This window comes from Thermothelomyces thermophilus, chromosome 6 (genome assembly GCF_000226095.1).
Source record: "Thermothelomyces thermophilus ATCC 42464 chromosome 6, complete sequence".
NCBI classification, from domain to species: domain Eukaryota; kingdom Fungi; phylum Ascomycota; class Sordariomycetes; order Sordariales; family Chaetomiaceae; genus Thermothelomyces; species Thermothelomyces thermophilus.
Window position 1 is genome coordinate 2,118,000 of NC_016477.1, and position 22,969 is coordinate 2,140,968.

The 22,969-nt window shown below is 52.3% G+C and overlaps 8 protein-coding genes across 8 annotated transcripts; 3 read left to right on the plus strand and 5 right to left on the minus strand.

Moving 5' to 3' along the window:
* Window positions 1–112: 112 nt before the first annotated feature.
* Window positions 113–1,525, minus strand: MYCTH_2070514 (uncharacterized protein; the record flags this gene model as incomplete). The annotated part of the gene is made up of 4 exons (XM_003666042.1): window positions 113–413; window positions 638–935; window positions 1,234–1,315; window positions 1,400–1,525. The coding sequence occupies 4 exons, from the start codon at window positions 1,523–1,525 to the stop codon at window positions 113–115; spliced, it is 807 nt and encodes a 268-aa protein (XP_003666090.1).
* A 1,299-nt stretch (window positions 1,526–2,824) lies between these two features.
* On the plus strand, window positions 2,825–3,809 carry MYCTH_2310511 (uncharacterized protein). The gene is made up of 3 exons (XM_003666043.1): window positions 2,825–3,037; window positions 3,127–3,524; window positions 3,597–3,809. The coding sequence occupies exons 1-2, from the start codon at window positions 2,919–2,921 to the stop codon at window positions 3,410–3,412; spliced, it is 405 nt and encodes a 134-aa protein (XP_003666091.1). The 5' UTR covers window positions 2,825–2,918; the 3' UTR covers window positions 3,413–3,524; window positions 3,597–3,809.
* A 317-nt stretch (window positions 3,810–4,126) lies between these two features.
* On the minus strand, window positions 4,127–7,726 carry MYCTH_2310513 (uncharacterized protein). The gene is made up of 5 exons (XM_003666044.1): window positions 7,301–7,726; window positions 6,448–6,804; window positions 5,507–6,366; window positions 5,144–5,458; window positions 4,127–4,987 (listed from the first exon to the last, which is right to left on the minus strand). Exons 1-5 carry the CDS (start codon window positions 7,429–7,431, stop codon window positions 4,296–4,298), a joined length of 2,355 nt encoding a protein of 784 aa, XP_003666092.1. The 5' UTR covers window positions 7,432–7,726; the 3' UTR covers window positions 4,127–4,295.
* A 754-nt stretch (window positions 7,727–8,480) lies between these two features.
* MYCTH_2310516 (uncharacterized protein) lies at window positions 8,481–11,709 on the minus strand. The gene has a single exon (XM_003666045.1). It carries the CDS (start codon window positions 11,633–11,635, stop codon window positions 8,648–8,650), a length of 2,988 nt encoding a protein of 995 aa, XP_003666093.1. The 5' UTR covers window positions 11,636–11,709; the 3' UTR covers window positions 8,481–8,647.
* A 196-nt stretch (window positions 11,710–11,905) lies between these two features.
* On the plus strand, window positions 11,906–13,054 carry MYCTH_105197 (zinc finger-like protein; the record flags this gene model as incomplete). Its single annotated transcript, XM_003666046.1, has 1 exon — window positions 11,906–13,054. The coding sequence occupies exon 1, from the start codon at window positions 12,092–12,094 to the stop codon at window positions 13,052–13,054; it is 963 nt and encodes a 320-aa protein (XP_003666094.1). The 5' UTR covers window positions 11,906–12,091.
* A 176-nt stretch (window positions 13,055–13,230) lies between these two features.
* MYCTH_2310518 (uncharacterized protein) lies at window positions 13,231–14,697 on the minus strand. The gene is made up of 2 exons (XM_003666047.1): window positions 14,156–14,697; window positions 13,231–14,082 (listed from the first exon to the last, which is right to left on the minus strand). The coding sequence occupies exons 1-2, from the start codon at window positions 14,383–14,385 to the stop codon at window positions 13,407–13,409; spliced, it is 906 nt and encodes a 301-aa protein (XP_003666095.1). The 5' UTR covers window positions 14,386–14,697; the 3' UTR covers window positions 13,231–13,406.
* A 145-nt stretch (window positions 14,698–14,842) lies between these two features.
* On the plus strand, window positions 14,843–15,662 carry MYCTH_2310521 (uncharacterized protein). The gene is made up of 3 exons (XM_003666048.1): window positions 14,843–15,009; window positions 15,141–15,265; window positions 15,325–15,662. Exons 1-3 carry the CDS (start codon window positions 14,962–14,964, stop codon window positions 15,383–15,385), a joined length of 234 nt encoding a protein of 77 aa, XP_003666096.1. The 5' UTR covers window positions 14,843–14,961; the 3' UTR covers window positions 15,386–15,662.
* A 776-nt stretch (window positions 15,663–16,438) lies between these two features.
* MYCTH_2310525 (uncharacterized protein) lies at window positions 16,439–17,904 on the minus strand. Its single transcript, XM_003666049.1, has 2 exons — window positions 17,729–17,904; window positions 16,439–17,649 (listed from the first exon to the last, which is right to left on the minus strand). Coding segments are annotated over exons 1-2 (1,077 nt in total). The 5' UTR covers window positions 17,731–17,904; the 3' UTR covers window positions 16,439–16,574.
* Window positions 17,905–22,969: the final 5,065 nt, after the last annotated feature.

Here is a 22,969-nt window from a genome sequence, read left to right on the forward strand (position 1 = left end):
TCCGCATTCCGTATTCATCCTCGCCTGGGGCCAATTCATACGCCAGGGAGCAAGAGGAAACCGACGAAATGCAAAGCTCTCCAGAGGCCTGCTCGATGGGCCACAAGTTAGGTCAGCCATCCGTCTCGCTTCTCTTCACAACCCTCCCGGAGCCGTGTCTTTGTAGGCCATCTAAATACCAGTTGTCATGCTTGTACGGATAGTCATGCGGGAACGTGACGGGGTATGGCGGAACGATGCTCTCCCGTTCTGCTGCCTCGACGATGTCCCTGCGAATATATAGGTGCGCCGACCCGACCGTATGCGGTGCTCTTCGCCGATCCAGTTTGAACTCCTCGTAGCTGCCCGAGGGCGAGGGCGAGGGCGAGGGCGACACATTGCCGCTACCGCCGGCTAGGACACGACTGCTGCTGCTGCTGTTGTTGTTGTTGTTGTTTGGTCAGCCCCTCGCTCGTTCTTTGTTGACAACACAAGACAAGCCCTTCTCATCCCACCCCGTGACGCCCGCCAATCTTACCTCTCCTCGTCGCGAGTCCGACCACACCATATCATCGCCGCCGGTTTGGCAGCATGTTGTCTCCCCGACAACAATTCCCCCGCCAGTAACGCCGAACTCGGATCCACGGCATACAACAACGTATGCTCGTCCACGATCTCCCACACGCTCGGCACCTCCCGGCAGTCCACCACCTCGAGAGGCGGCAGGTGTGCTGCTCTCATCGCGCCCTGCAGAAGCCCCAGCGCGTTCCGGTCCTCCTTGGTGTACTCGTCGTCCCACAGGTACACGGAGACGTCGACCAGGTCCCGGTCCCCGGCGTACCCGGCGGTTGGCGGCATCTTGGAGATCTTCTCGAGCAGCCTGTCATCGAGCATTATTACCTCTCCGCTTTCCACTTCGCCCTTGTTCTCTCCCTCTCCCTCTTCCTCTTCCGTGGCTGCCGCCGGTAAGGTCAGATTCTGGATGGCGGTCAGCTTCTTAAAGTAGTACTTGATCAGCTGGTGTTCGATGCCGCGCCTGGAGGAGCAGAACTTGAGCATCGAGGCCATCTCGATGGCGGCAACGTGCCGGAGCAGGCTCTGGAGCGGGTCGTGGCGGCTGAGCTCTGCGGCGTTGCAGGCGGCCAGGAGGGCTCGGTCCCGGATCGCGTCCCGGTATGTGTGCTTTTGGTTGTGCTCTGGGAACGGTCTGCCGTCTTCTTGAACGTCCCTGAAAGATCCGAGGTTGTAGCAGACTATTTTGGTCACCCCCCAGTCCCACAGGGGAAGGAGATAATGCTGGTACCGCCAGAACTGAGCGCATATGCACACTTCTTGACTGACGACTAGCATTAGCTGTGTTTTCTCCTAGTGGGCTAGCTAGTATGGGTGATTGATGGAGGAGGAGTGTGGTCGTGTTGACGTACCAAATCAGGGGCTGTTCGGCTTCTGTGCGGCCGAGAACTTTGAGAAATTCCTGGAATATTACCCGGGCAGGGGCTGGGGTTTTGGTCTGCTCATATGCAGTCCTGTCATGGAAGTCTCTCATGATAACAATTATTTGCTGTCAGTTCTGCTAGGTACCACATATATCCCGATTGCTGTGTTTACCGACTGCCCTGCAGATTCTCTACGGGGTTCCTTGCGAGGCAGTTGACATGTAATTTATATAAGTACTTGAAACTTCTACATCCCTCGAATCTGGTAATGCATGACCCAGTCATCAGGAACGCCATGTCCTGTTCCACAACTTCGTCAGAAGGCCAGGTATAGTCCGCTAGATGCGCAAGCTTGTCACCCTGCAGGCCAGCCGTTGTCGTTTTGGGTGCGTGATGCGGTCTTCCGGCGCTTCTTCGCTTCCTTGGGGCTTTGTATTCCCATTAGTCCGTACCAACTCCCTTGTCCGCTTGCAGCACACGACTTGGACCGTAATTCACCCGAGTTGGCATTCTAAGAACCTTGAGTGTAAAAGCCCTCCCCAGAAGGCATTGTATCAACACTACAGATGAGAATACGGACCGTTCCAAGAAACTGCCCATTGTAGGTTGCTCATTGTGAGAAGACTGCGGCAATCGGATGTGGAAGACGTGGTCTGTGGCGTTAAGAACACCCCTGCGCTTCGAAACGGGCCTCGGAAAGAGCGTGTTGAGATTGAGAGGATGATATGAGGATGAACCAGAGCATTGACTAAAACCTGGAGACGCCCCTTTCTAAGGCCAAGGTCATGCCCACAAGTTTCGTGAGTTGCACATAAAAGGCGTAGGTAAGTCGGTCACTGAAGTGCATCATTGAGTGTCCAACACATCTGCGGTTCTTCAGGTGGGGATCGGGTACTTTATACGCTGTGGAAGAAGTGTGAGAAATTGGGGCAAGCGGGATATCGTGATCGGAGTACAGAATATGACGCGCAAGGAAAAGTCTAGTATATCACTGTTAACGGCGCCATATAAGCCCCCCTCAGACATTGCTACCAAGCATTGCTATAGCCAGCAGTCAATCTTAGGACAAGAATCAATGGGTTGTTGATCCGCAATGGTCAACCGAGACTTTAAAAAAGAGCTGCAGTTACTCGCTTACTACTTAATACTTAATTCCCGTTTTCTAAGTAGGGAGCCCAAATCCTAGTCGTCTTTCTGCCGTTGATCAAGTTTGGGAGCGCACAGGCGAGACCGATATTGTAACAAATGTCGGGTAAGCGTAGTGTTGCAATCTGGCAAGGCAATCTGCATCAGCGTTGTGCATACATACAATACCGTACTCCGTACAGTACATAACTATGTACTGTATGTACATACATACATACGTATATTACACTAACCCTCTGTTACCGACCTGAGTGGTCCCTCTCAAATGATCAGCTACATACTCTGCTGGAGGCACCGACTCGCAAGCAAAGCTCCATCTCCCAACACACGAGAAGTAGAGCGCGCGAGGGAGAGAACATGTCAACCCAAGAAACAGGCAACATCCCGCTTTCGCACGCCCCGGACGGGACCGGATACAAACTCATGGAGCTGCCGCCCGAGCTGCTCGAGCTGCTCGAAAGCCAAGACCCTCCCACGCAAGTTTTACCCTAACCCCCCACTTGGTCAAAAACGTTACCATTGGATGCATAATGAACTAACACTCTTGATAAATTAAACCAACCAGTCTCACCTTGCACCCGTCACCGACCGCTGCCCTCCTCAAGACCCCGTCCAGCACCTACTCTCTCCGCCAAAAAAATACCTCCAACGCCCTCATCCTGTTGGCGCCCTCCAGCGCCAGCAGCGGCGGCGAGAGTGCCGACGACGGGCGCCCTCCGGCAGCGGTCGGATTGAACGCCATCGCCACCCTCCACGAGACCATCGAGCTCGTGCCCGAGGAGGGCAACACGGCCACGCCGGCGCCCAAGGCGAGGGGAAAGTGGCATGAGAAGTTTGGCCGGGGTCGCTGACTGACTCTTTGCTTGAAACTATGCTACTACTCACCTCGCGGACACTGCGAGGCGGGACGGGGATTGTTGAATCGACTTAATTACGATTACGATGGTAGTTCATTTCATGCATGTAATGTGTATACAGACCCCTGAGTCTGATTCAGGGAGCCCACACGGCCGCTGACTGCCCTTGTTCAAGCAGTGGCTTATCATAGCATACGACATATCGCCACGAACTGCACCATCATCACAGGTCATCTGCATATTTATATCGTGAAAATTCCAGTCAATCTCACACTGCGCGAGACTCTGCGATCCCTGTTGCTAATTACCCTACCACCCGTCGCATCCTCTTATAACTTTGGCCTACCAGTTAGGCCGCCGAATACGTGTGAATGCGAACGCCCCATCCCCCCCTCCCCCCTCCCCCAACCCCTCCTTCCTAACCCTACCCATGACCAAGAGAACATGGACGAGGACGACCAGAGATTATGCCAGGAAGATATAAGTCTAATGCCCGTAACCGAGAACTCCACGCACGCTCACCCCATGACTCGATCTTAGCACTCACCGACCGACCGACCGAGTCTGCCAGCGTAAAATGTGCGTGCTGATATCACCGCTAAAAGAAGAGACGAACGCAGTGAAGGAAATCAACGCAAGCTCCAAAACGCCGAAAGTTAGAGCCGAATGAAAATGCTGAAGGGACCGCTGAACTCGGGCCTTGCTGAATAGGGACCTGGAAACCCCCGAGGCGTACATATAACCGCTACATTCCACCGCAACTTGTAGATTCATGTTGAACCCCCCCCCCTGTCATAGGTAGGTTAGCGAAATAGGCGAACCGTTCATTCACTTGCCTGTGTAAAGCTTCTGAGAGGACGGATGCCAGCCTCGGTAATTAAGCGCCACCTTGATCTCTCGTCGGTGGAGGGTGCCCACCCTGAAACCCATGAGCCATATCAAACCCGCCAAATGGCCACGGAAACTGTTGTGCCAGAGGCCCGGCAGCGTTGTGAATAATTCCCTGTTCCTGAGTGTTCTGATCGGGCTGGATGATGGGCTGAGCAAGGTACCTAGCCTGACTAGCTGGACCCTGAGCGGAGGCGTTTGGGGACGCGAGACCACCAAAGAGGGCGCGGGAAACTCCTGTGGTGGGTATTCCAGTACCGTATTTTCCGGAGGCTCCAGTGTTGGCAGCGGTGCTGGTATGAGCTGTAACTCTCCGGTAAACCTCCCACGCGGCTTTCAGGCCCTCAGAAAGCGCTCGGCGAGCGTTCTGCTCAGGATTGGGCACCAAGGGAACAGCACCATTGGCTGGAGCCATTGTAGCAACCGGCGCAACAGGAACGCCCAGCATGCCTAGTTGTGCGACGGGATTCGCGAAGTTTGGCACATAGAAGGGAAGAGCGCCGGCTTGGGCCATTTGCGCTGCCGGTCCTTGTTGAGTCCGAGGTTGTTGAGCTTGAGCTTGTCCGGCGGGTGCTGCAAGATTTGTCTGCGGGGTGAGCACTTGGGCAAATGGTTGCCATGGCGCAAAGACCGCTGGTTGATTATGCTGTACGAATGGGAACGGGGGCGGAGCCGGATTCACTGTTGGAATACATCAGCTAGACTGCGCGCAGACCGGACAGGCCGTGACTGGAAACTGGTCTTAGAACATACCAGCTATATCATCGTGCTGGCATGCCCCTAATACCCTCTCACGCATGACGGCATGTTGGAAGGCTCTCGGCCGGGGGCTCAGACCTGTGGTTCTACGCCGCTCATCGTCTTTTTCAGCTTGCTCTGAGAAGTTGACCTTTAACAGGTCCTCGTTCAAGTCGGGATTCTCACTAGCCACTTGCTTTCGGGCCAACTCCTCAGCTGCTCGGACCTCGTTTCGATGCCGCTGCTCGACGTCATCGAACAAGGGGCAGTTGCCTCTCTTCCCGCCTCGAGACCGATCGTCAAAGTGGGAATAGTCGCACGACTTTGAGCAGACGTAGCACTGTACATTCCCACACCCGGCGCGTGTGCATCTCATCTTGTTGCAGCCGTTCTCCTTGATAAAGGCCGCGCCACCTATTCATAATCAGTAACGTCGAGGAAAGACGGGGAGCGAAGTCTGACACTTGTTACACTTGCGGATCAGCGCAGCAGACATGGCCTCTTCAATCCTGCGGCGGGCCGAGATACCGCGCTCCTCGGCGGCTTCCTCGCAAGTTTTGGGTATATGCGTCTGCCGTCGACAGAGGCGGCAACTGACCAGGCGGCACTCTGGGTTCTCGCACCGGAACTCTTTGTTTTCCCCAACAGAAGGATACTCGGCCGCGAACCGGCAGAACGGGCAATGTTCCAACCCGTCAATGCCTGCCAAGCGCAGGACCTCCTCTTGCTCAATCAGCTCCAAGGCTGTGGTCAGCTTGTCATCCAAGAACAGCTCCTTCTGGTCCTTGGAGAATGTGCCATCGCATCCCTCCACAGACATGCAGCCAAGGCGATGCTTGGAGAGACCGATTGCATGCTCGGCCATCTTTCGGGCGCAAGGCCGGCAGAACCAATGGGTGTTTTCCCCGTCACAGTGAACCATTCTGTTCAAGGCCAGCTCATCGTAGCAACAGCCGCATTCTGCGACGGTTCCATCGGCTCTGGCGCGCTGCAGATTCTCCTCCTCTTCTTGTGTTTTTCGCCTCTCTTCTGCCTCTTTGGACTTGCGTGCCTGAGCCTTCGCGGCACAGATGGCACGGGCTGCGTCGAACGCCTCTAGCGCGTCAAGCTCTGCTGGCTCATGATTGCCGGTACGTAAGGCTTCTTCTGGATGAGGTTGCCTGGAAACGACCCTCTTGATTCTCATAGGTCTCGCCTCCGGGTTCCAAGATGCCTCGTCGAGAAGGAGGTATGTGGTATATAGCTGCTGGTTGTTCGCCTTGAACGCGCTTTCGATATCGTCGACGTATCGCTCAGGGAAAGACGCTTTAAGTAGGGATTTTCTGTCTGACGGTCAACCATAAAGCCGAAGGCACATAATAGAACAACTAGTGCTTCTGAGATATCAAGCCATGCCGACTTACGCTGTCTTGAGATAAAGGCTGACATATGCGGGGCCATTACTAGCAAGCCTCGGATCTCCGCCCTCGAACTTTTTGCGCAATTTCTCTTCCTCGTCCTCGTCCTCGTCTTCTCGTCGTTTTCTCTTGAGGGAGTTTGACCGCTTCGGATATGACTGCCCATTTTCCAAATTGTCCAAAAGCTCAGTTATGAGGCTTTGCGAGTCGCCCTCATGTTTGGAAACCTGGCTCTTGAGATAATCTGGGCAGATGTCCGGAAAACAGTCCAAGACAATCTCCTCGCATCTTGATGTCCCATCTTGCTCAGCGTCTGGCCCCGGAGTGGGCCGAAGGATGGGGGACATTGCAGGCGATCGTTCTCTGTAGCAAATATCAGTATGGCTAGGACAGTGTTTAGAATTAGTTTTTCAACAGTCAACTAGCATCAAGGGTGCTAGCAGTATGTTGATGCTTGATTTCTTTTTGCTTCCTTTGATTTTCAAGCCGGTCGAAACAAGGCATCTGTTCGTAAAGCAAGGAGAACAACGGGGGACCCGAAAGTCTCGTGTCTTCTTCAAAGCTGAGACGAAGGCCGCAGAAATGGCCAGACACCGAAGAATCTAACAAGGCATGAAATTCACCACACGACACACCCAAAGACCGACCAACACCACGACATCCGATGACTTGGGTAGATTCCGTCTGAGATATAGGCGCATGGTGAGACCCAATCATCTATGCAGATGCCAAGCCCCGGGCAGCCTGTGTTGGTAGTCGATAGTTCTGCCATGCGGTTACCGGCAAGCGCCGTGAAACTGCGTCCGCGCCATGCCGTGCAAGAATCAGATTAGGATGAAAAAAAGGAAAGAAGACATACGGGACAAACTGAGGAAAGTAGTCATCAATGACGAGATCGTCAAAATAGTCCGGTTGAGGTAGCGAGAGCGGTGAGGGCGATGGTAGGGGAGTAGGCGAGTCGGAGAAGACGACTTCATTTGCGTACACCATCGCGAACTCGTCGAGTGGGAACGAAGGTGTTGCAAGTGTGTGGGAATGAACGAAGAATTCGGAAGAAAAGAAAGATGGCGGCGGTCACCGAGAGAACGAGCACACAGCCTGCGCAAGCTGGGATAGTTGCGATGGGGTAATTAATAGTTGTGAGCCAAAAGTGGCAGAAGTTCTCCCAGGACAAGAATAGAGACAAGGTAGAGTCAGTGAACATCCAAAAGTAATCGAGAAGCGTGCAGAAAGACCGAGGCGGGTGCTACAGCTCGGTGGCTGCAAATCAGTACAGCTCAGAAAGGCTGCAAACAGGTACGACACCACAGCGGTATTCGCGCCGTGGGCGGCACTCCTGGACCAACTGGTAGGGTCTGCAGAAGTAGGTGATAAAAGCGTTGATTTTTCTAAGTGCCAGAGGCACTCAGAGAAGCTGTCTAAATACAAGTTGACCCTGGCTCGTCATCCCTGTTGGTGGGTCAGCCAGATCTGACCCACTGGCAGTCAAATACTGTAACAGCGGGCCTCAAAAAGAGACAGCCAGCGCCAACAAGGCTGCCTCCATGCTTTTCAGTCAGCTTCCGAAGTAAACGCACGTGCCTGAATGCCTATACTGCTGGTCGACAGCCGGAGTACCTTTCAAGGCGGGGAGGAGGCACCCGGCTGGCCATTCAGTGGTCGTTCGCATGCCAACCAATGCAGTTAGTTGAGTTGTGGCCAATCTTGGCAAACTTACTGTGCTGCTAGCGATATATAGTACAGTCCACGAAGGCAGGCGAGCGGTCTTGGATGCTGGAAGAGGGCGGAATTTAAAGGGGCCAATTCCGGTCCTGAACGTCTCACCAAATCGTGACAAGGCATCGAATCCGCTCCTTTCCCGAGACAGTACCATGTGAGGAACAGGTACTCATCGTCACTGCAATCACCACCACATACATGGTCCCCAATCAAAAACAGGCTCTCGAATACGCAGGCTCAGTTCGCATTGTTCGTATCGCTCTGCGTGGATGAACTCGGTCATGATTGTGCGCCGCTAGTAAAGCGGGGAATCCGCGCATTACAACGCCCGGTTGTGACAGCCAGGAACAAAAGCTGCTGTCAACGGACAGGCAGTTTGTTCATCCACCACAGCACATGCCAACTTCTAGCCACCCACCCCGGCGGACAGCGTCAACTAGACATGACAGACGCCGCTTCTTCGGTCTCAGGCCATGCAGCGACAGCTTTACTCGTCGTCCGAGCTCTGAGAATCGATTTCCTCGTCTTGCTCCTCCTCGGAGCTCGATGGGATATTCGGCCGCCTTCGACGACGCGTTGCCTGCGCTTTGGAAACTGCCTTCCGCTTCGGCCTTGTGCTCATGACCGATGTGCTCGGTTCAGCTGCCGGCTCTCGAGCGCCTTCCCCATGGTCAATCTCCAGCCCACCCTCTTCGCTTCCTGTGCCCTCCTCTTCATCGACCACAGGGAAGAAGCCCGAGGTCAGACTTGTCGTCTTCTCTTCTGCATCTTCATAACCTTCCGGCAGGAACCCTCCGCCCATGTCCTCGTCCTCTAACCCCGTACCGGCATCAACATCTCGCGTCTCCTCGCCCTTGGCCTCTCCGCCGCCGCCTGGCCCTGCGGCATCCGCGCTAACCTCGACCTGGCCGTAGTCCTGTTTGATCCTCTCCACGATCCGCAGCCCCATGAGAAACCGTCTCCACATGCTCAGCGCCGCCTTCCGCCTCTTCTCATCTTCCTTCCTCTTCTTCTCCGCCTCGTCCTTGGCCAGCTCCTCCATCACCGCGTCATAATGCTCCTCGGCAATTACGATTCCCTGAATGACCGGCACGGCCATGCGGTGGCCAAACTCGAAATCCACTACGGCTTCGGCGAAGTCGATCCCTAGCCTCTTGGCCACGCGCAAGGCGCCGCGGTAGGGCACGTGCACGGCGCCCTGGGGGCACATGTGCTCGACAAACAAGTCAATGTTGCCGTACTCGTTCTTGGGGATGATGCCGTCTCGGATGGGCGGCGGGATGATCCAGTCGGTCTGGTCGAAGCTGTACAAGCCCTGGAGCACCTTCTCGCCCGTCGCCGCCTCTGCCTCGGCAATCTCGCGCTGCCTGTTGGTCGTCGCCGCCCGGTAGGGTACTCGCTTGAGCGGCTGCTCGCCCGGCTTCGGCGCGCGGCCCTGCTTGTGCCAGGTCTCGGCGCTTTTCACCTGCACCACGTCCTTTCGCAAGTACACAGGTTCTTCTTCCCCCGCCTTGCCCTTGTTTTTGAATATCTTGACGGGCTTGGCGGTGGGCAGGAGGGCTTCCTCGCGTTTGAGGTGGCGCGCGAGGACGAATTCCTTGGATTGTTTGTAGTACTGGAGGGTCTCTTCGCCGTCTTTGACCTCTTTCTTCTCGTGCTTGACGGGCTTGAGGTCACTGGCGTCTTCGACCTGGTCGGCTTCTGTGACGGGGTGCTTCGGTCCACCCCTGGCATAGCCCCTCATGACGGACTTGAACCAGTCGAACTGGTCATACCGCTTAACTTTACCGTGCCGGTTGTACACAGGTACCTTTTCGGTCGGGATACGCATCCCCTTCGTCCGGCCGGGCAGCATCTGCCGCTTGAGATAGCGAATTGTGACGTCCTTGGCCGTTCCGTCCCGAGAGTGCCCAACAACGTATGCCATGGCCTGCTTAGCCTTGTCTGCCTTCCCGCCACGAGGCTCCAGCGATTCGACGAGCTCTCGGTTTGTAGCAATCACAGACTTGACAATGGGATCAACTGGAAGGTACTTGTTCGTCACCGGGGAGAGAACTTCGGTCCAGTAGTGAGGAAACTCTAGATCCGCATCGTAAACCTTCCCCCGTTTCGGTGGCGCTTGTGGAAGCTCAATCGCAAGGTCGTCATCGCTGTTGTCAACAGCTAACTCAGAATCAGATGGCTCCTCCATCTCTGCTTGCTTGTTGCGTCTCGATTTTCGAGTGGGCACAGCACTTTTCGCCCTCCTTGTTGAACGAGGCTTCGGAGCGGCTGTCCCTTTCCGGACGACCTCTTCTGAATCTTTTTGTGCAGTTTGCCCAAAGCTGAATCCTTCCTTCTCAGGATCCGCCTCCTCCAGTTTGGTCCAGCCAAAGCCCAGCGGCTGAAGATTAGCAACGAGGCGAGCCTCCAGACCCAACGCCCTGAGAAGAGCCGTGAACAGCTGAGCGCCCACGTCACGGCTGCCGGCACATTCTTGGGCACAAATTCGAAACTCATCCAAGTTCCGGATTCGCTCCCCAAACCTCTCCTGGTCATGCCCCTCTTGCTTGAAGGCCTTGGTCAGCCGGTCAAGCCGCTCCAGAGACATGTAGCCCCACTTCCGCAACCCAGGTGCAGTGATACGGAATCGCTGCTTCCACCAGGAGGCGAGATACTTCATCAGTCTGAACAGGGGGTCACCGTGGCTCATATCCACGGCGCCCTTTTCCAAGCGCTGGGATGCCTCGCTCCAGTCCCTGGATTTCCGGAGCTGTGCTTTCCCCTTTCCCTTGACGTCCTGTTGTATCCTGCCGCTTCTGGGTGATTCCTCGGGGACTTCCAGGCCACTGGCCACCTTCCACCTATCCACCTCCGCCCACAGTCGTGGAGGGAGATGTGACAACAGGATCCCTTGCACGATGGGATCACACAGCCATGAGTTGCGGATGGCGTTATGCCAAAGGAGGAATTGAACGTGAACGCAGTGCGTGGCAATGCGGATCTTGCGTTCCAACTTGGACGGGCCTTTCTTCCCCAACGCATTCGCCAGCGATATCCTCGTGTCCCTAATCAAGGTTAATTCGAGGTCGCCAGAGGGCGTTGGTACGTCTTTCAAGGCCGCGTGCGGTGTTTTGACATCTTCAAACTCAATGTCTTCGTCTTCGTCGTCGTCCTCCTCCTCCTCGTCTTTATCCTCTTTATCGTTAGGCGCTCCGACCTTATGTCGCTTTGGGGCTGGAATATCCTCAAATTCGGCATCGGACAGCGACGACAGTGGGCTTTCGTCATCCTCACTGTCGTCTATCTTCAAAACTGACGACCCATTTCGGGTTGAGGACCGCGGAGTCGAGCTTGCATCAAGGTCATCGAAAAGGGTTGACTTGCGCGGCGGAGCTATGGCAGTTTTTGTCTCGCGACCCTGGTTCGGTTTCGATTCATTTTGAGTGGGCGGTGTATCGTCACGTATTCTTTTGCGCGGAACATAGGGAGGCATATCGATCTGAAAGCGGTTCGCTGTCGCGAGACATGTTGAAAGTCTGAGAGAACGTAGAGGTTGTCGGAATGGCCGGGGGCGGCCAAGGTTTGCCTGCCGCGCTTTCTTGCCCCAGATGCCAAGACCACTAACTGAGGAGCTGGGGATCGGCGCCTAGCGCTCCCCTGCCGTGGTTGCCCCGCTGATCTCGCCAAGCTGTCGGGTCCGGTCCCTTCGAGATCGTTCCAGTGACCCTGAAACTACACTACTGACACAACAACAGCTGCGAAGGGGGGCTAGGCAACCAAACCTCGTCATCTTCTCAACCCACTTGCTTGGTCAGCGACCCCCGTGGAAAGATTCCTCAACCGGGGGCGCGCCTCCAATTACGTGACCCGATGCCGCCTAGTCCTGCTCTACCGTAACTTACTTAAACCGAACAGCAGCCCCCCCCCCCCCCGGGCCAGCCCCGCAACCATGGCTTCTCCAAACCCGAACAAGTCTGACGAGACCTCGTACGTTCAAATGTCCGCCGCCGCAGTCGACAGCCGCGGCACCGACGCGAGCCTGGTAGGCTCCCACTGCCAGTACAGCTACTGCAACCAGCTCGACTTCCTCCCGTTCCGATGCCAGAGCTGCAACAAGACGTTCTGCCTCGAGCACCGCACCGAAGACAGCCACGAATGCACGAACCCGGGGGCGTGGGCGGCGCGCCGGCGCGAGCAGGAACTGGCTAGGCCGTCGCTGGGCCAGGGCAAGCCCATGCGCGACCCGGTGGGCCGGAAGAAGGTGTGCGCCGACGACAGCTGCAGCGCCGTCATCGGCACGCCGCTCGCGCCGGGCGTGCCCTGCCCCGGCTGCAACCGCGACTACTGCCTCAAGCACCGGCTGCGCGAGGAGCACGACTGCAGCAGCAAGACGCCGATCGGGGCCCGCGCCGCCGGCGCGGCCCAGGCCGCCGCCGTCGCCGAGGGGGCCAGGAGCGCGCTGGAGCGCTTCCGCCTGTGGGGCCAGGCCAAGAAGCAGCAGGCCAAGATGTCTCTCGCGTCGACGAGCTCGAAGCCCAAGGTCGCGCAGATGGTCGCGGTCAACAATCTCAAGAAGACGGCCAAGGGGGACGCCAAGATTGCGCCCGAGAAGAGGATATACCTGTACGTCGAGGCCGAGGCGGCGACCGCCAGGGCCAAGATTCCGAAGGGCGAGTTCTTCTACTCGCAGGATTGGGTGGTTGGCAAGATGCTGGATGCTGCGGCGCGGAGTTTGCAGGTGCCGAATGTCAACAACCAGTCGAGCTCGGAGGAGGACAAGTTACGGGTGTTCCATGTCGAAGGAGGGCGGTTGCTAGACTTCAACGAGAAGTTGGGCGACGTGTTGCAGAGCGGCAACACCGTTGTCTTGTTGAGGGGTGTTGGGCCGCCGCCGGATCTGATCGAGGCATGACCAAGAGACTTCTTACGGCGGTGTTGTTCAGCATAGCGTTTTGGGGGAGCTCAGCGCTTGGCGTTTGCGGATAGACAGGTTTTATGATATAAAGGGGCCACTGCAATATGACAAGTTGGGTCATGGGATAGTTTGATTTTTTTAAATTTCTTGTTGATTTTTTTTTTGGCATCTGATAGGAGGAATTATAATACCCTCTCATCAAGTGACCCTAATAGTTGTTCATGCTACATGCCGTCTGCCGTTCCAAAACACCTTCATCAAGCAGTGACTCTAGAGCGGGGGTTGCGTACTATATATATAACACAACAAACTCAGAGCAGAGATTGTCGCCATCAAATGCCCGGTAATCTCACTCCCTCTTTTCTTTCGGCCTCTCACTCAGCCGTTTTTCCCTCCCGATGAGCGGCGCGTTCCCCACGGCCTGAGGGCCGCCAAAGGTCTCGAACCCCTTGTGGAACGCCCACTCGACCGCATTCTCGACCGGCTTGTCGAACATGGCCGGCAGGAACGGCACGACCGAGAGGCCCAAACCAATCGGGGCCCACGTCCTCAGCTTCGCATTCTTGACGTCCTTCATGGCGCGTCCGCTATACTTCACCACGCTGTGGATGGTAAACGCCGGCAACCCCATGCTCGCGATGCTCTGGAAGATGCCGCGCTGCAGCATCACCGTCCTGTAGTCCTCCAGGGGGGGGATGACGCCGGGCGGGGCGGCCGGCCTGGGTGCTGCTCCGTCATCGTCCAGCCCGAGGATCTGCTGCTGGCGCGTGGTCAGCTCGAGCTGCGGGTTCAGGACCCGCTGGTTGTGCAGGTACGCCTTGTAGCCTTCATAGCTGACGTCGCCGAGGATGTAGGCCCACGAGACGCCGTACGCGGAGCGCACCAGCCAGGGGTGCGCCACGGGCCTGAAGGACTCGCCAATGTCCGACGTGTAGGCCACGTAGCGGTGGGCGGAGAGGAGGATGGTGCGGAAGCGGGCTGCGTAGGCGGCATAGCGAACGTTGGAGTCGGTGGACGGTGGCACGCTGTTTGGTTATACGCATGTCGGTTAGGACTGGTTTCATTTTTGGACATGAGAAGGCGGGCGGCGGGACGTACTAGCCCTCGACTAGCTCGTCGAACAGATTTTCTTCTTTTGCGGACTTGTCCAAAAGCCGCTGGAGCCTCGGTGGCAGCTTCTGCTTCTCAGGGAGATTCTTAGGGTCGATGTCGGCGTCCGCCTTCTTCAGGTGGTCTGCCGCGCTTTGGGACTGCGCTGAGGCGGTGGATTCATTTTGCGCGCTTGACGGAGCCGTCGGCTTCTCGGAGCTGCTGCTGAAGGGCCACATGGTGTAACGACAGTTGTAGAAGGATAAGCTGCTACATCAGCTTGGTGTTTGCAGGTGAGAACCGAAAAGTCGTCAGATATTCTTCCCTCACTATCCGTAGGCCTTTCGTTCAAGTCGGGAACAATCGGAAAACGTTCGAATTAGGTCCGGTGGTCGAACCTCGGCGTATGACAGAACTAAAGACGCCAGTAGTTGTTTATGAGCTTGTCTAACAATCTGCAGTTTCTTGGGAGATCAAGCTTGCAAATCATCGAGAGAAACCAGTCTAAGCCTGAAGCGTCTCGCCTCTGCAGTTCTCACAATCAGTGACGTCGTTCTGGTTGCTATCTCCACCGCTGATAAGCAATATGCCGCTCAAATTACCCCTTGTTCTGATGTGGGGCCGGGCCTCTGATGCGAATGGCCCGTGCGCATACTTCATCCGGTTCCTGGCAAAATCTCGGGTATTCAGGGACGGACCTGACGTCCCTGCGACGTTTTTAGCTTTGCAATCGCCAAACTCCGCGTCCTTCCGACAGCTTCACGACCAGGACTTCCACCACCACATCGCGAAACTCATCCGCCCTCTCCGCCAAAATGGTGCAGACATACAAGATCTTTGGCGCGAACGTTGGCTCGCACTACGTCAGTTCCCCCCCCCCCACCCCCCAGATTGAAGCTCCCAAGCTTTCGGTCTACTCAAATACCTCGGACCATGTCCTGCCCGGCTCCATTGAGATGCAACACGGAGTAGCTAACATTGCGAACCGCTGCAGCTGGCGATGGGCGTCCTCGGCACGCTGTTTGCGGGCTCCTACACCGCATTTGGTGGTGGCAGCAAGGCGCAACCCGCCTCCCCCCCCATCAATGCTTCCAGCTCCGACGAGGCCGATTTCATCAAGTGCGCTTATATCCCTTTGACTCATTCGTGATGGGGTCATTTATCTGACACGACAACAGGAAGTTTGTGGAGGAGGCGCAGGCGGGCGAGAAGAATTCGGGCGGCGCCGCGAAGCACTGATTCAAGTGTGTCGAATGGCTGTCGAGAAGCGGGAGGGCAGAGAGCCCTGTGTACATGTATAGCGGGCGTTCACTGGGATCACGTTTTCCTACTAGGTTGAAATCCTCAAGACGAATGCAGAACGACTCGATCCCCTGCTATGATGTGTCCAGTGCCGTGTGTTTAGGCTCGGGCAAACTGAAAAAGAAGGACAACATCCTTGCCCGTGCGCTGGTGAGGGTTGAGATGTTGGCAACCTGAGCTACAGGGAAGTCAACATGCGCGGTATTTCTAGCATGCGTTCCGAATCATTGAGGATATCACCAGCCTCATGCCCCGATATCTGTCTCAAAAGCTTGGCATCACCATTACTATTACCCTCTCGAGTAGGTCGGGAATCTGCAAAGCTGCTATAGAGAGGATTGGCCTTTACCTAAACCTACACCGTGACACCACCGAGAAAAACCTTCCAGCGGCACCATCAGCACTATTCATAGTTGCTCAACGTTTGGATGAAGACGATTCCGCGCGCTCTAGCCGGGTGGCCAAATCCGGGGCAGAGACCGGAAGCCAACACAAGGCAAAGTATGCGTGCTGTGATGCGCAGTCTTCCTCCCAATGAATCTGCTTGGAATGGGAGAGGAGATGGTGCCATCATACCTTTGCCCTTGACGAAGTCCTCGAGAACCCGACTCCAGCCGTTGTGTGTGCTCTACCCGGACACCCAAACTGCGACCCCGCCGGGGGCTTTAGTGGCGGGGTATCGGCCTGAGATTGAGGATGGTGTGACGGCCGAGCAGATCCCCCGCGAGGCGAGTATCGGACGGGCGCCGGGGGGCAAGAAGGGGCGGAGTGCCGGGAAGTGGTTGAGCAGGGTGGGGAATGTCGGGCTCGCGCTGTGCCGGTTGGAGATCATGACTGATGTGGTGCTGCCGGGGGAGGCGAGTTCGGGCGCGGGCGGGTTTGGGGAGGGAGATGAGTTTGTTGTGGGGGTAGGTGAAGGAGAGGAGGGGAAGAAGGTTAGGATCAAGCTTTTGTGCCCGAGTGGTTGAAGGGGGGGTTGGTTCGTGGGGAGGGGCATTAAGGGGGGGGTTGAAGAGAGGGGTGGTGTATACTATCGTGGGTGTTTGGAAAGTGTATGAATGTTATATCGAGATGATTCGGCAGACGAAACATTCAGTCGTATTATTGCTTCACTGTCTCAACGCCCTTAGCGTCTAGGGGTTTTCCGTTCTACTGCGGCTGCCTCCTCTTTTCTCCGTCTTATCTTAGCAATAATCCCACTCCAGTCCGGATACCTGAAATCCAGCTTCACACCCGTCTTCCTCTGTACACGATTCGCCATAACCGCCCCAATCGCCCCTGGGTTATTCGTAGTACTCACTTGCTCCCAATACTCGACATCCGGATCCCAATCCTCGTCCTCATGCCACCCCCACTGGTACCATTCGCTCACCATCTCATCCCGGAAGATGCACTGTGCCAGATCGACGATACGCGGTGTCTGCGACTGCCTGTCCACGACCACGTTGCGCGGCGCACAGTCTTCCATGATGACGCCGCGCTTGTTGATCTCATACGCTGCATCAACGGCCAACTGGATGATGTGCTGCCACGTCCTTAGGTTTTGTGGTAGGGGGCCGAGCGTTAGGTTTTCTAGACAATATCCGTCGATCCGTTCCAGAAGGATACCTCTCACTTCAAAGTAGGGCGCTATTTCCTGTGGTATGATGGTCGCGAGCTTGGTGGGCAACAGACTTACATGGGCGTGGATACGCGGGACCAACGTGCCTTGGAGATCGGTGAGTCGGTGATAGGCCTTGGTCTCGCATTCAAAGTGCTCGATACAGTCTTGCCAGAGCGCGGCCTCGTACTTGGCAAGACCTTCGGTGCGATTGGGCTCGTCAAGGAACTCCCGAGCCCTGACGGGGAGCGTCTCGGTCTCGTTTCTTTCCTTTCGATGGCGGAGGAACCCGGGCATCATTCCTCGCCTGACAAAGGCCTCAAACGCTGCTTCGTTTTCCTGTGTATGCGGCGCGGCCCTGTCCTTGCGAACTTCACGTAGGCAGGAGCCAAATCGACGGTCGTAGAGCTTGAGTACACGGTGGACAGGCGGGCCCTGACGGGTCTGGAAGGTGACATCCAGTACAACGGACATGGTCATGGAGATTACTCTGCTGATGGTGGCGGTAATGCGGGACGGCAGGTTGGGGGAGTAGCTTTTGCACACTTGGAGATCCAGTAGCCTCCCTTCTTGGTAGGGCGTAGGACTGAACGTGGCGGCCCTGAAGTGGGAGAATATCCCGGTTGGGTTAGCGAGAAGGGTCCGTGTCGAGGGGGCCCACTTGGCGTTTGCTTACGTACATTGTGATTTTGGTCTGCGCTGGCGGAAAAGGTCGCGAGGGTGACAGAATCACGAGAGGAGAAAGTGATTTTTTTCGAGGGATACCTGTGATGAGACAGTGGTGAGATGCAATCGGCTTGGAGGGGAACGACCGGAAGCTGCCGAGTGGAAAGGCGTTGAAAATGCTAGCTGTAAGCTAATGGGGTATGCCACGCCGATGTAACTTAGGATCTTACTCGCATCAACCTAACAACCAACGTCGAACATCAACCAACGCAATGTGGCTCTGCGGGCCTTACGAGGATGCTGACATGCATAGAGATCTTGGCACTAAGCAAGAGTATCATTTTGTTTTGTAAGGTGATCTCGACACAAGAGATTGAGCGGAGAGTAAGAGAGTAATTAATTACCTGATTAATTCGATACATACCATTGTTGTTGTCGCAGAGGACTTTGGTTCTAGCCGTGACTCTTGTTCAAGACTTGACCAATCAGGTACTCTCAAGGAGTCTAGCAGGCGGTGTCCGGTAAGAGCATGCTACTTCGTACGCAGCCGCTCTGTCTGCAGTACGCGTGACAATATGAGGACTTAGGAAATCTGTTAGGTAGGTAGTTGTGCCGGCATGCCATGGACGATGTATGGAATAATAGTGTCTACGCGCCCACTCATCGTTGCGAACAATTCCCTTAGCAACCCTGGAGTAGGATAGTAGATAGTGGGGCGTGTTATGTGGGAGATGCAGCATTAGCCTCAGAAATATATTACATGTGGGCCATCAACCTATTGCTGGTGATCTTCGCCTTTACACAGTAGTTCCCTTCCGATCGGCCCGGTCAGCGCCCAGATTGCCTTGCATTCCATCTTTGCAAAGGGCGGAATTACGCTAATGTAGGTAGGTTCAGTACCATGACTAAGGTAGCCTTTCGTACGAATGTGCGTAATCCCTACCGTCCTTCGTAAGAGTGCCCCTAAACTTGGTTTTACTACTGAACCTGAGCAACTAGGCCGCTTGATCATGAGAAGCCACAGGTTTCTGTTCGGGTTTAAATAGTGTCGGAAGCTATGGAGCTTCCAAGCGTATTAGCCACGCGTTTGCCACAGCTATATGAGGCTGTTCAACGCATTAGCCAGTCCCTTTGTCTATAAATACCACTCGTTTTTGTCTCCTTTGTAGATAGCTTCAACAAGGCACTGTCTCCTTCGTACAGCCACCCACTGCAGACTGCTTTCAACGCTCCCGGAGCTTCCACTGCATTCGGCAGTTATGAGCCCGGCGCCTTGACTGCTCCTCTGCCGACGTATCTTCAATATTAGTGGAAGCTTCTTCTATTACGAACTCTCTTACCCTGCTTTAATACGCTTTCGACGACGTATCTATCCATTATGTCCGAGATCCTAGTCGAGACTTCCACGTGCCTTATAGGGCCTAGTTCTTGGAACTCGTGGTATATTGAACTATAGTTGTTAGCTGAATTCGCTAGTATATAGGGATTCGTCGACCCTAATGGCGCCCGCGAGCTAGATCTGGAAGTTCTGTAGCGCTTAACCTGTGAGTAAGCTAGAGATAACCTTATCCTAGCTTCCTAGGAGTAGTTCTAAGAAGGATTGTTACCCTTAATGTCTATAGATTTGATACCTTCTAATGTAGCCGTTGTGGCCGAATTTATATAACTATAAGACTCCTTTTATAAAGATATTATATATGCTATAGACATTAGTAAGTAGATAGGATAGCTATAATGCTAGCTAGCGTATATTATAGATCCTAAGCTTTACGAAGCTACGAAAGCGTGTAGGAATGTGACAAACCCAACTCAGACTTCTTCTAAAAGGGTCCAGACGGAGGTAGGTGAAGCGGGACAAGCAGGCAGGTCGTCTAAGGGATTCGGTGAAGCCAAAGGGTTTACAACAACACTTAGAGTTATCTCTTACAGTAATCAGCAATACTTAGTATAAGTACTGTGATTGTGATTGTTACCACTAGCGAACTCCTAGAGTCCACTATAACGAGTAACTAGCTAGCTATATATATATATAATAGTCTGTCCTTCTTTAATAGTTATTACTAGTACTACTTCTCCTTTTACTTTATAATTTTACATTATTAACAGTAATATATTATTATTACTAGTAAAGACCTTAGTCTTAGTAGTAATAATCTTCTAATTAATCTATTAAGTGATTAGCTGTCAGAATGTCCTATGTCCTAGCTATAGCCTGCTAGGCTACCTATATGCTTATCTATAATACGATGCCCTTCCTTTAAGGCTTTTGACCCGAAAGCCCTCTTAGGCTATTTCAAATAGCGCTAATAACCCTTTGCTTGTAAGTACTACATTCTCCCTGTTTCTATATTATAGTCGCCATACTGACAAAATGCCGATAGAGAAACGGAAGTCGTATTCTACACGTTACCATGCTTCCCTTGCTTAGAATATTGCTAAGAACGGTTTTGTTGTTATGCCTTGCTCTTAGTATACGTTGCAAGGTCTTGTCTGTAAAATGATTATACGTATAAAGCGTTACGAGGCCTGTATTTATTAAGGTCATTCTTACAATAGCTTAGGCATCTTGCTTTCTTCCTATAAGCTTATCTCTTTTTTTTTTTTTTTTTGAGTATAATTCCTAATGTTTATTCTAATAGATCGTATTCTCTAGGAGTAGTATTATATTAAAGATGCTAAGCGTCATACCAAGCTTAAGCTAGATAAATCCTAACGCCGTCTAGAAGAAGCTTAGCACAAGTTATCCGAAAAGCTTATACGGCTCCGGCGTCTTTGTTAGCAAAAGGAGTTTTTGGTAGAGAAAGGTGCCGATATAGTAGCATATAGTCTATCGACCTTAGACGAGTTAGAGGAGGTTAAGTAGCAAGAGACGCCTACTATACCCTCGTTATAGATTAATGATACCGTTGATGCTGTCGACTAGGGTGCTATCTTTAGTTCTGTCCCGGGTTTTCCTTTAGTCAATCCGGGTTTTACTAGTAGAACTGTTCTAGTTTCTTAGGGCAGTTTAAATTCTTGACTAGTTCCTATAAGTTATCCTCTAGTCTAAAATCAAGCTATTTAACTAGGTACTATAGTTTCTTATCAATAATATATAAATCTAGAATTTCTTTAACGTCCTATTCTTCTTCCTTGTCTTTTGCTTCGATATGTATAGTAACCTTAGCGTTTTTCAGTACTAGTTCGAGAAGTGAAATATAAAAAACATCTGTCTATAGTCGTATAGATGATAGTAACGATAGTCGGTAGTTAGATGTCGATATTTGTTCTTTAATAACGAAGGGTCTAACCTTTTTAAAGTCTAGCTTTGTGTTTGGTCGTTTGGTTTGTAAGTTTCGTATGATTAGGTAGACTTTGTCTCCCCTCTCTAGGTAAGGTCCTTTATGCCTATGTTTATTATAGTAGTTCTTTATTCTAGTCTTGACAAACTCGAGTTCCTTTTTAAGTTTTTTATATAGTACGTACATTTGTTCCGCTTTGACTGCTGCTCTTGGCACTATAACCTTTGGTCCTTGCCTAAGGTCTACTTTATATCCGTAGTTCGCGAAGAACGGTATGACTTTGGTCGTTTCTGTTAGCGTCGTGTTATAAGCGAGTTATACTATTAGCAATAGTATAACCTAGTCGTCTTGCTAGTAGTTGACGTAAGAATGGAGATATTGCTCGACAACTTGGTTTAGTCGCTCCGTTTGTCTGTCAGTCTATAGGTGATATACCGTTAACAGCTTACTATTAATGCCTAATGATTGTATTAACGCTTGCTAGAACTTCGACACGAACTTTATATCTCTATCGGTGATCTATTCTTGCGGCTAAGCATACACTAATGTAACTTGCTAATAGATTACGTCTGCTAACTGTTCTGCTATCTAGGACTCCTTGTAGAGAAAGAAGTATACTTACTTAGTCAGGCAATCTACTATAGTAAGAATACTATTATAGGTTACTCTTATAGCTATATCCTTAGATTCTAGTAGCTTCGTAATAAAGTCTATTGTAACTAAACTCTATAGTTTGTTAGCTATTAGTAGTAGCTAAAGTAGCCTATACGGCTTATATCGTGCCGTTTTACTTTGATTATAGATGTTGTAGCTCTATATAACTTCCTTAACTCGTACCATCAACTATAGAAAGTCGTAGTGTTTCTTGACTTATACAACAGTCTTTATAACTCCTTTATATCCTCCGAGTTTCGACTCGTAGAGTTCTCGAATCATCTGTAGCTATTGATCTTTGTTATGGATATACGCTTTGCCTTGGTACTAGAGTTTCCTATCTTTTTCTTCCACTCCGTTAGGTACTACTAGTCTAGGTGCTACTTAATACTATGTCTCGTTAATCCTTTCTTCTCGAAAGATTATGTAGTATTCTAGGAACGAGTCAAGTAGATCATCTTCTATAGGTATCTACGTTTCGTAATATAGCGTTCCGTCTATTTGTTCCTTGAACAACGGTAGTGTCGTTCCCGTTTGTCCTTCCGTATAATCTGTTTGTCAACTTAAGATATCTGCTTGTACGTTCTCTTTACCCTTCTTATAGTAGATCTCAAAGTTAAATTCTATAAGGAATTCTGCCTATTGTATTTGTTATCTATTAAGCTCCTTTGTTATTATAAAGTATTGTAAATTCTTATAATCCGTATATACTTATACTGGTTTAATCGTGCCACTAAGGTATAGTTGCTATTCCTTAAAGGCTTCGACAATTGTAAGTAGTTCCTTATTATAGATTAGATAATTAAGATATAGTCTATCGAGCTTCTTTAAAAAGAAGGCTATAAGATATAGCTTTCCTTGTTCGTCTTGTTATCCTAATTGTCCTGTGATAGTATAGTCTAAAGCGTCTGTTTCTACCTCGAATGGCTTCTTAGGGTCTAGTAGTACTAGTACTAGATCTTTGGTAATGGCGTCACGGATTTACGTAAATGCTTACTTGTATTATTCTTCCTATTGGAATTTAGTATTCTTCTTGGTAAGCTTGTACAAAGGTCGTACGATCGCTCTAAAGTTCCTGATAAACATCTAGTAGAAGTTTGCAAATCCGATGAAGCTTTATACTTCTGTAACTAACGTTAGTCGGGGCTAATTCTTGATAGCTTTAACCTTTAAAGGTTCCATCCGGATTTATCCTAGGGATATTTTATATCCTAGAAATACCGTTTTCCTGACGTAGAATTCGCTCTTTTCCTTGTTAACTGATAGCTTATATATATATAGCGTATCTAGTACTGCTTTTACGTACTTCCGGTGTTTATC

What these genes read in the sequence shown, in the direction of transcription:
- MYCTH_2310511 (XM_003666043.1), top strand. Translation starts at nt 2,919, where the DNA reads ATGTCAACCCAAGAAACAGGCAACATCCCGCTTTCGCACGCCCCGGAC. An exon ending in GAAAGCCAAGACCCTCCCAC is followed by an intron (nt 3,038 to 3,126) that starts GCAAGTTTTACC and finishes TAAACCAACCAG; the next exon opens with TCTCACCTTGCACCCGTCAC.
- MYCTH_2310521 (XM_003666048.1), top strand. Translation starts at nt 14,962, where the DNA reads ATGGTGCAGACATACAAGATCTTTGGCGCGAACGTTGGCTCGCACTAC. An exon ending in CGAACGTTGGCTCGCACTAC is followed by an intron (nt 15,010 to 15,140) that starts GTCAGTTCCCCC and finishes GAACCGCTGCAG; the next exon opens with CTGGCGATGGGCGTCCTCGG. An exon ending in GACGAGGCCGATTTCATCAA is followed by an intron (nt 15,266 to 15,324) that starts GTGCGCTTATAT and finishes ACACGACAACAG; the next exon opens with GAAGTTTGTGGAGGAGGCGC.
- MYCTH_2310518 (XM_003666047.1), bottom strand. Translation starts at nt 14,385, where the DNA reads ATGTGGCCCTTCAGCAGCAGCTCCGAGAAGCCGACGGCTCCGTCAAGC. An exon ending in GACGAGCTAGTCGAGGGCTA is followed by an intron (nt 14,083 to 14,155) that starts GTACGTCCCGCC and finishes ATAACCAAACAG; the next exon opens with CGTGCCACCGTCCACCGACT.
- MYCTH_2310516 (XM_003666045.1), bottom strand. Translation starts at nt 11,635, where the DNA reads ATGCCTCCCTATGTTCCGCGCAAAAGAATACGTGACGATACACCGCCC.
- MYCTH_2310513 (XM_003666044.1), bottom strand. Translation starts at nt 7,431, where the DNA reads ATGGTGTACGCAAATGAAGTCGTCTTCTCCGACTCGCCTACTCCCCTA. An exon ending in TACTTTCCTCAGTTTGTCCC is followed by an intron (nt 6,805 to 7,300) that starts GTATGTCTTCTT and finishes TATTTGCTACAG; the next exon opens with AGAACGATCGCCTGCAATGT. An exon ending in AGCCTTTATCTCAAGACAGC is followed by an intron (nt 6,367 to 6,447) that starts GTAAGTCGGCAT and finishes ACCGTCAGACAG; the next exon opens with AAAATCCCTACTTAAAGCGT.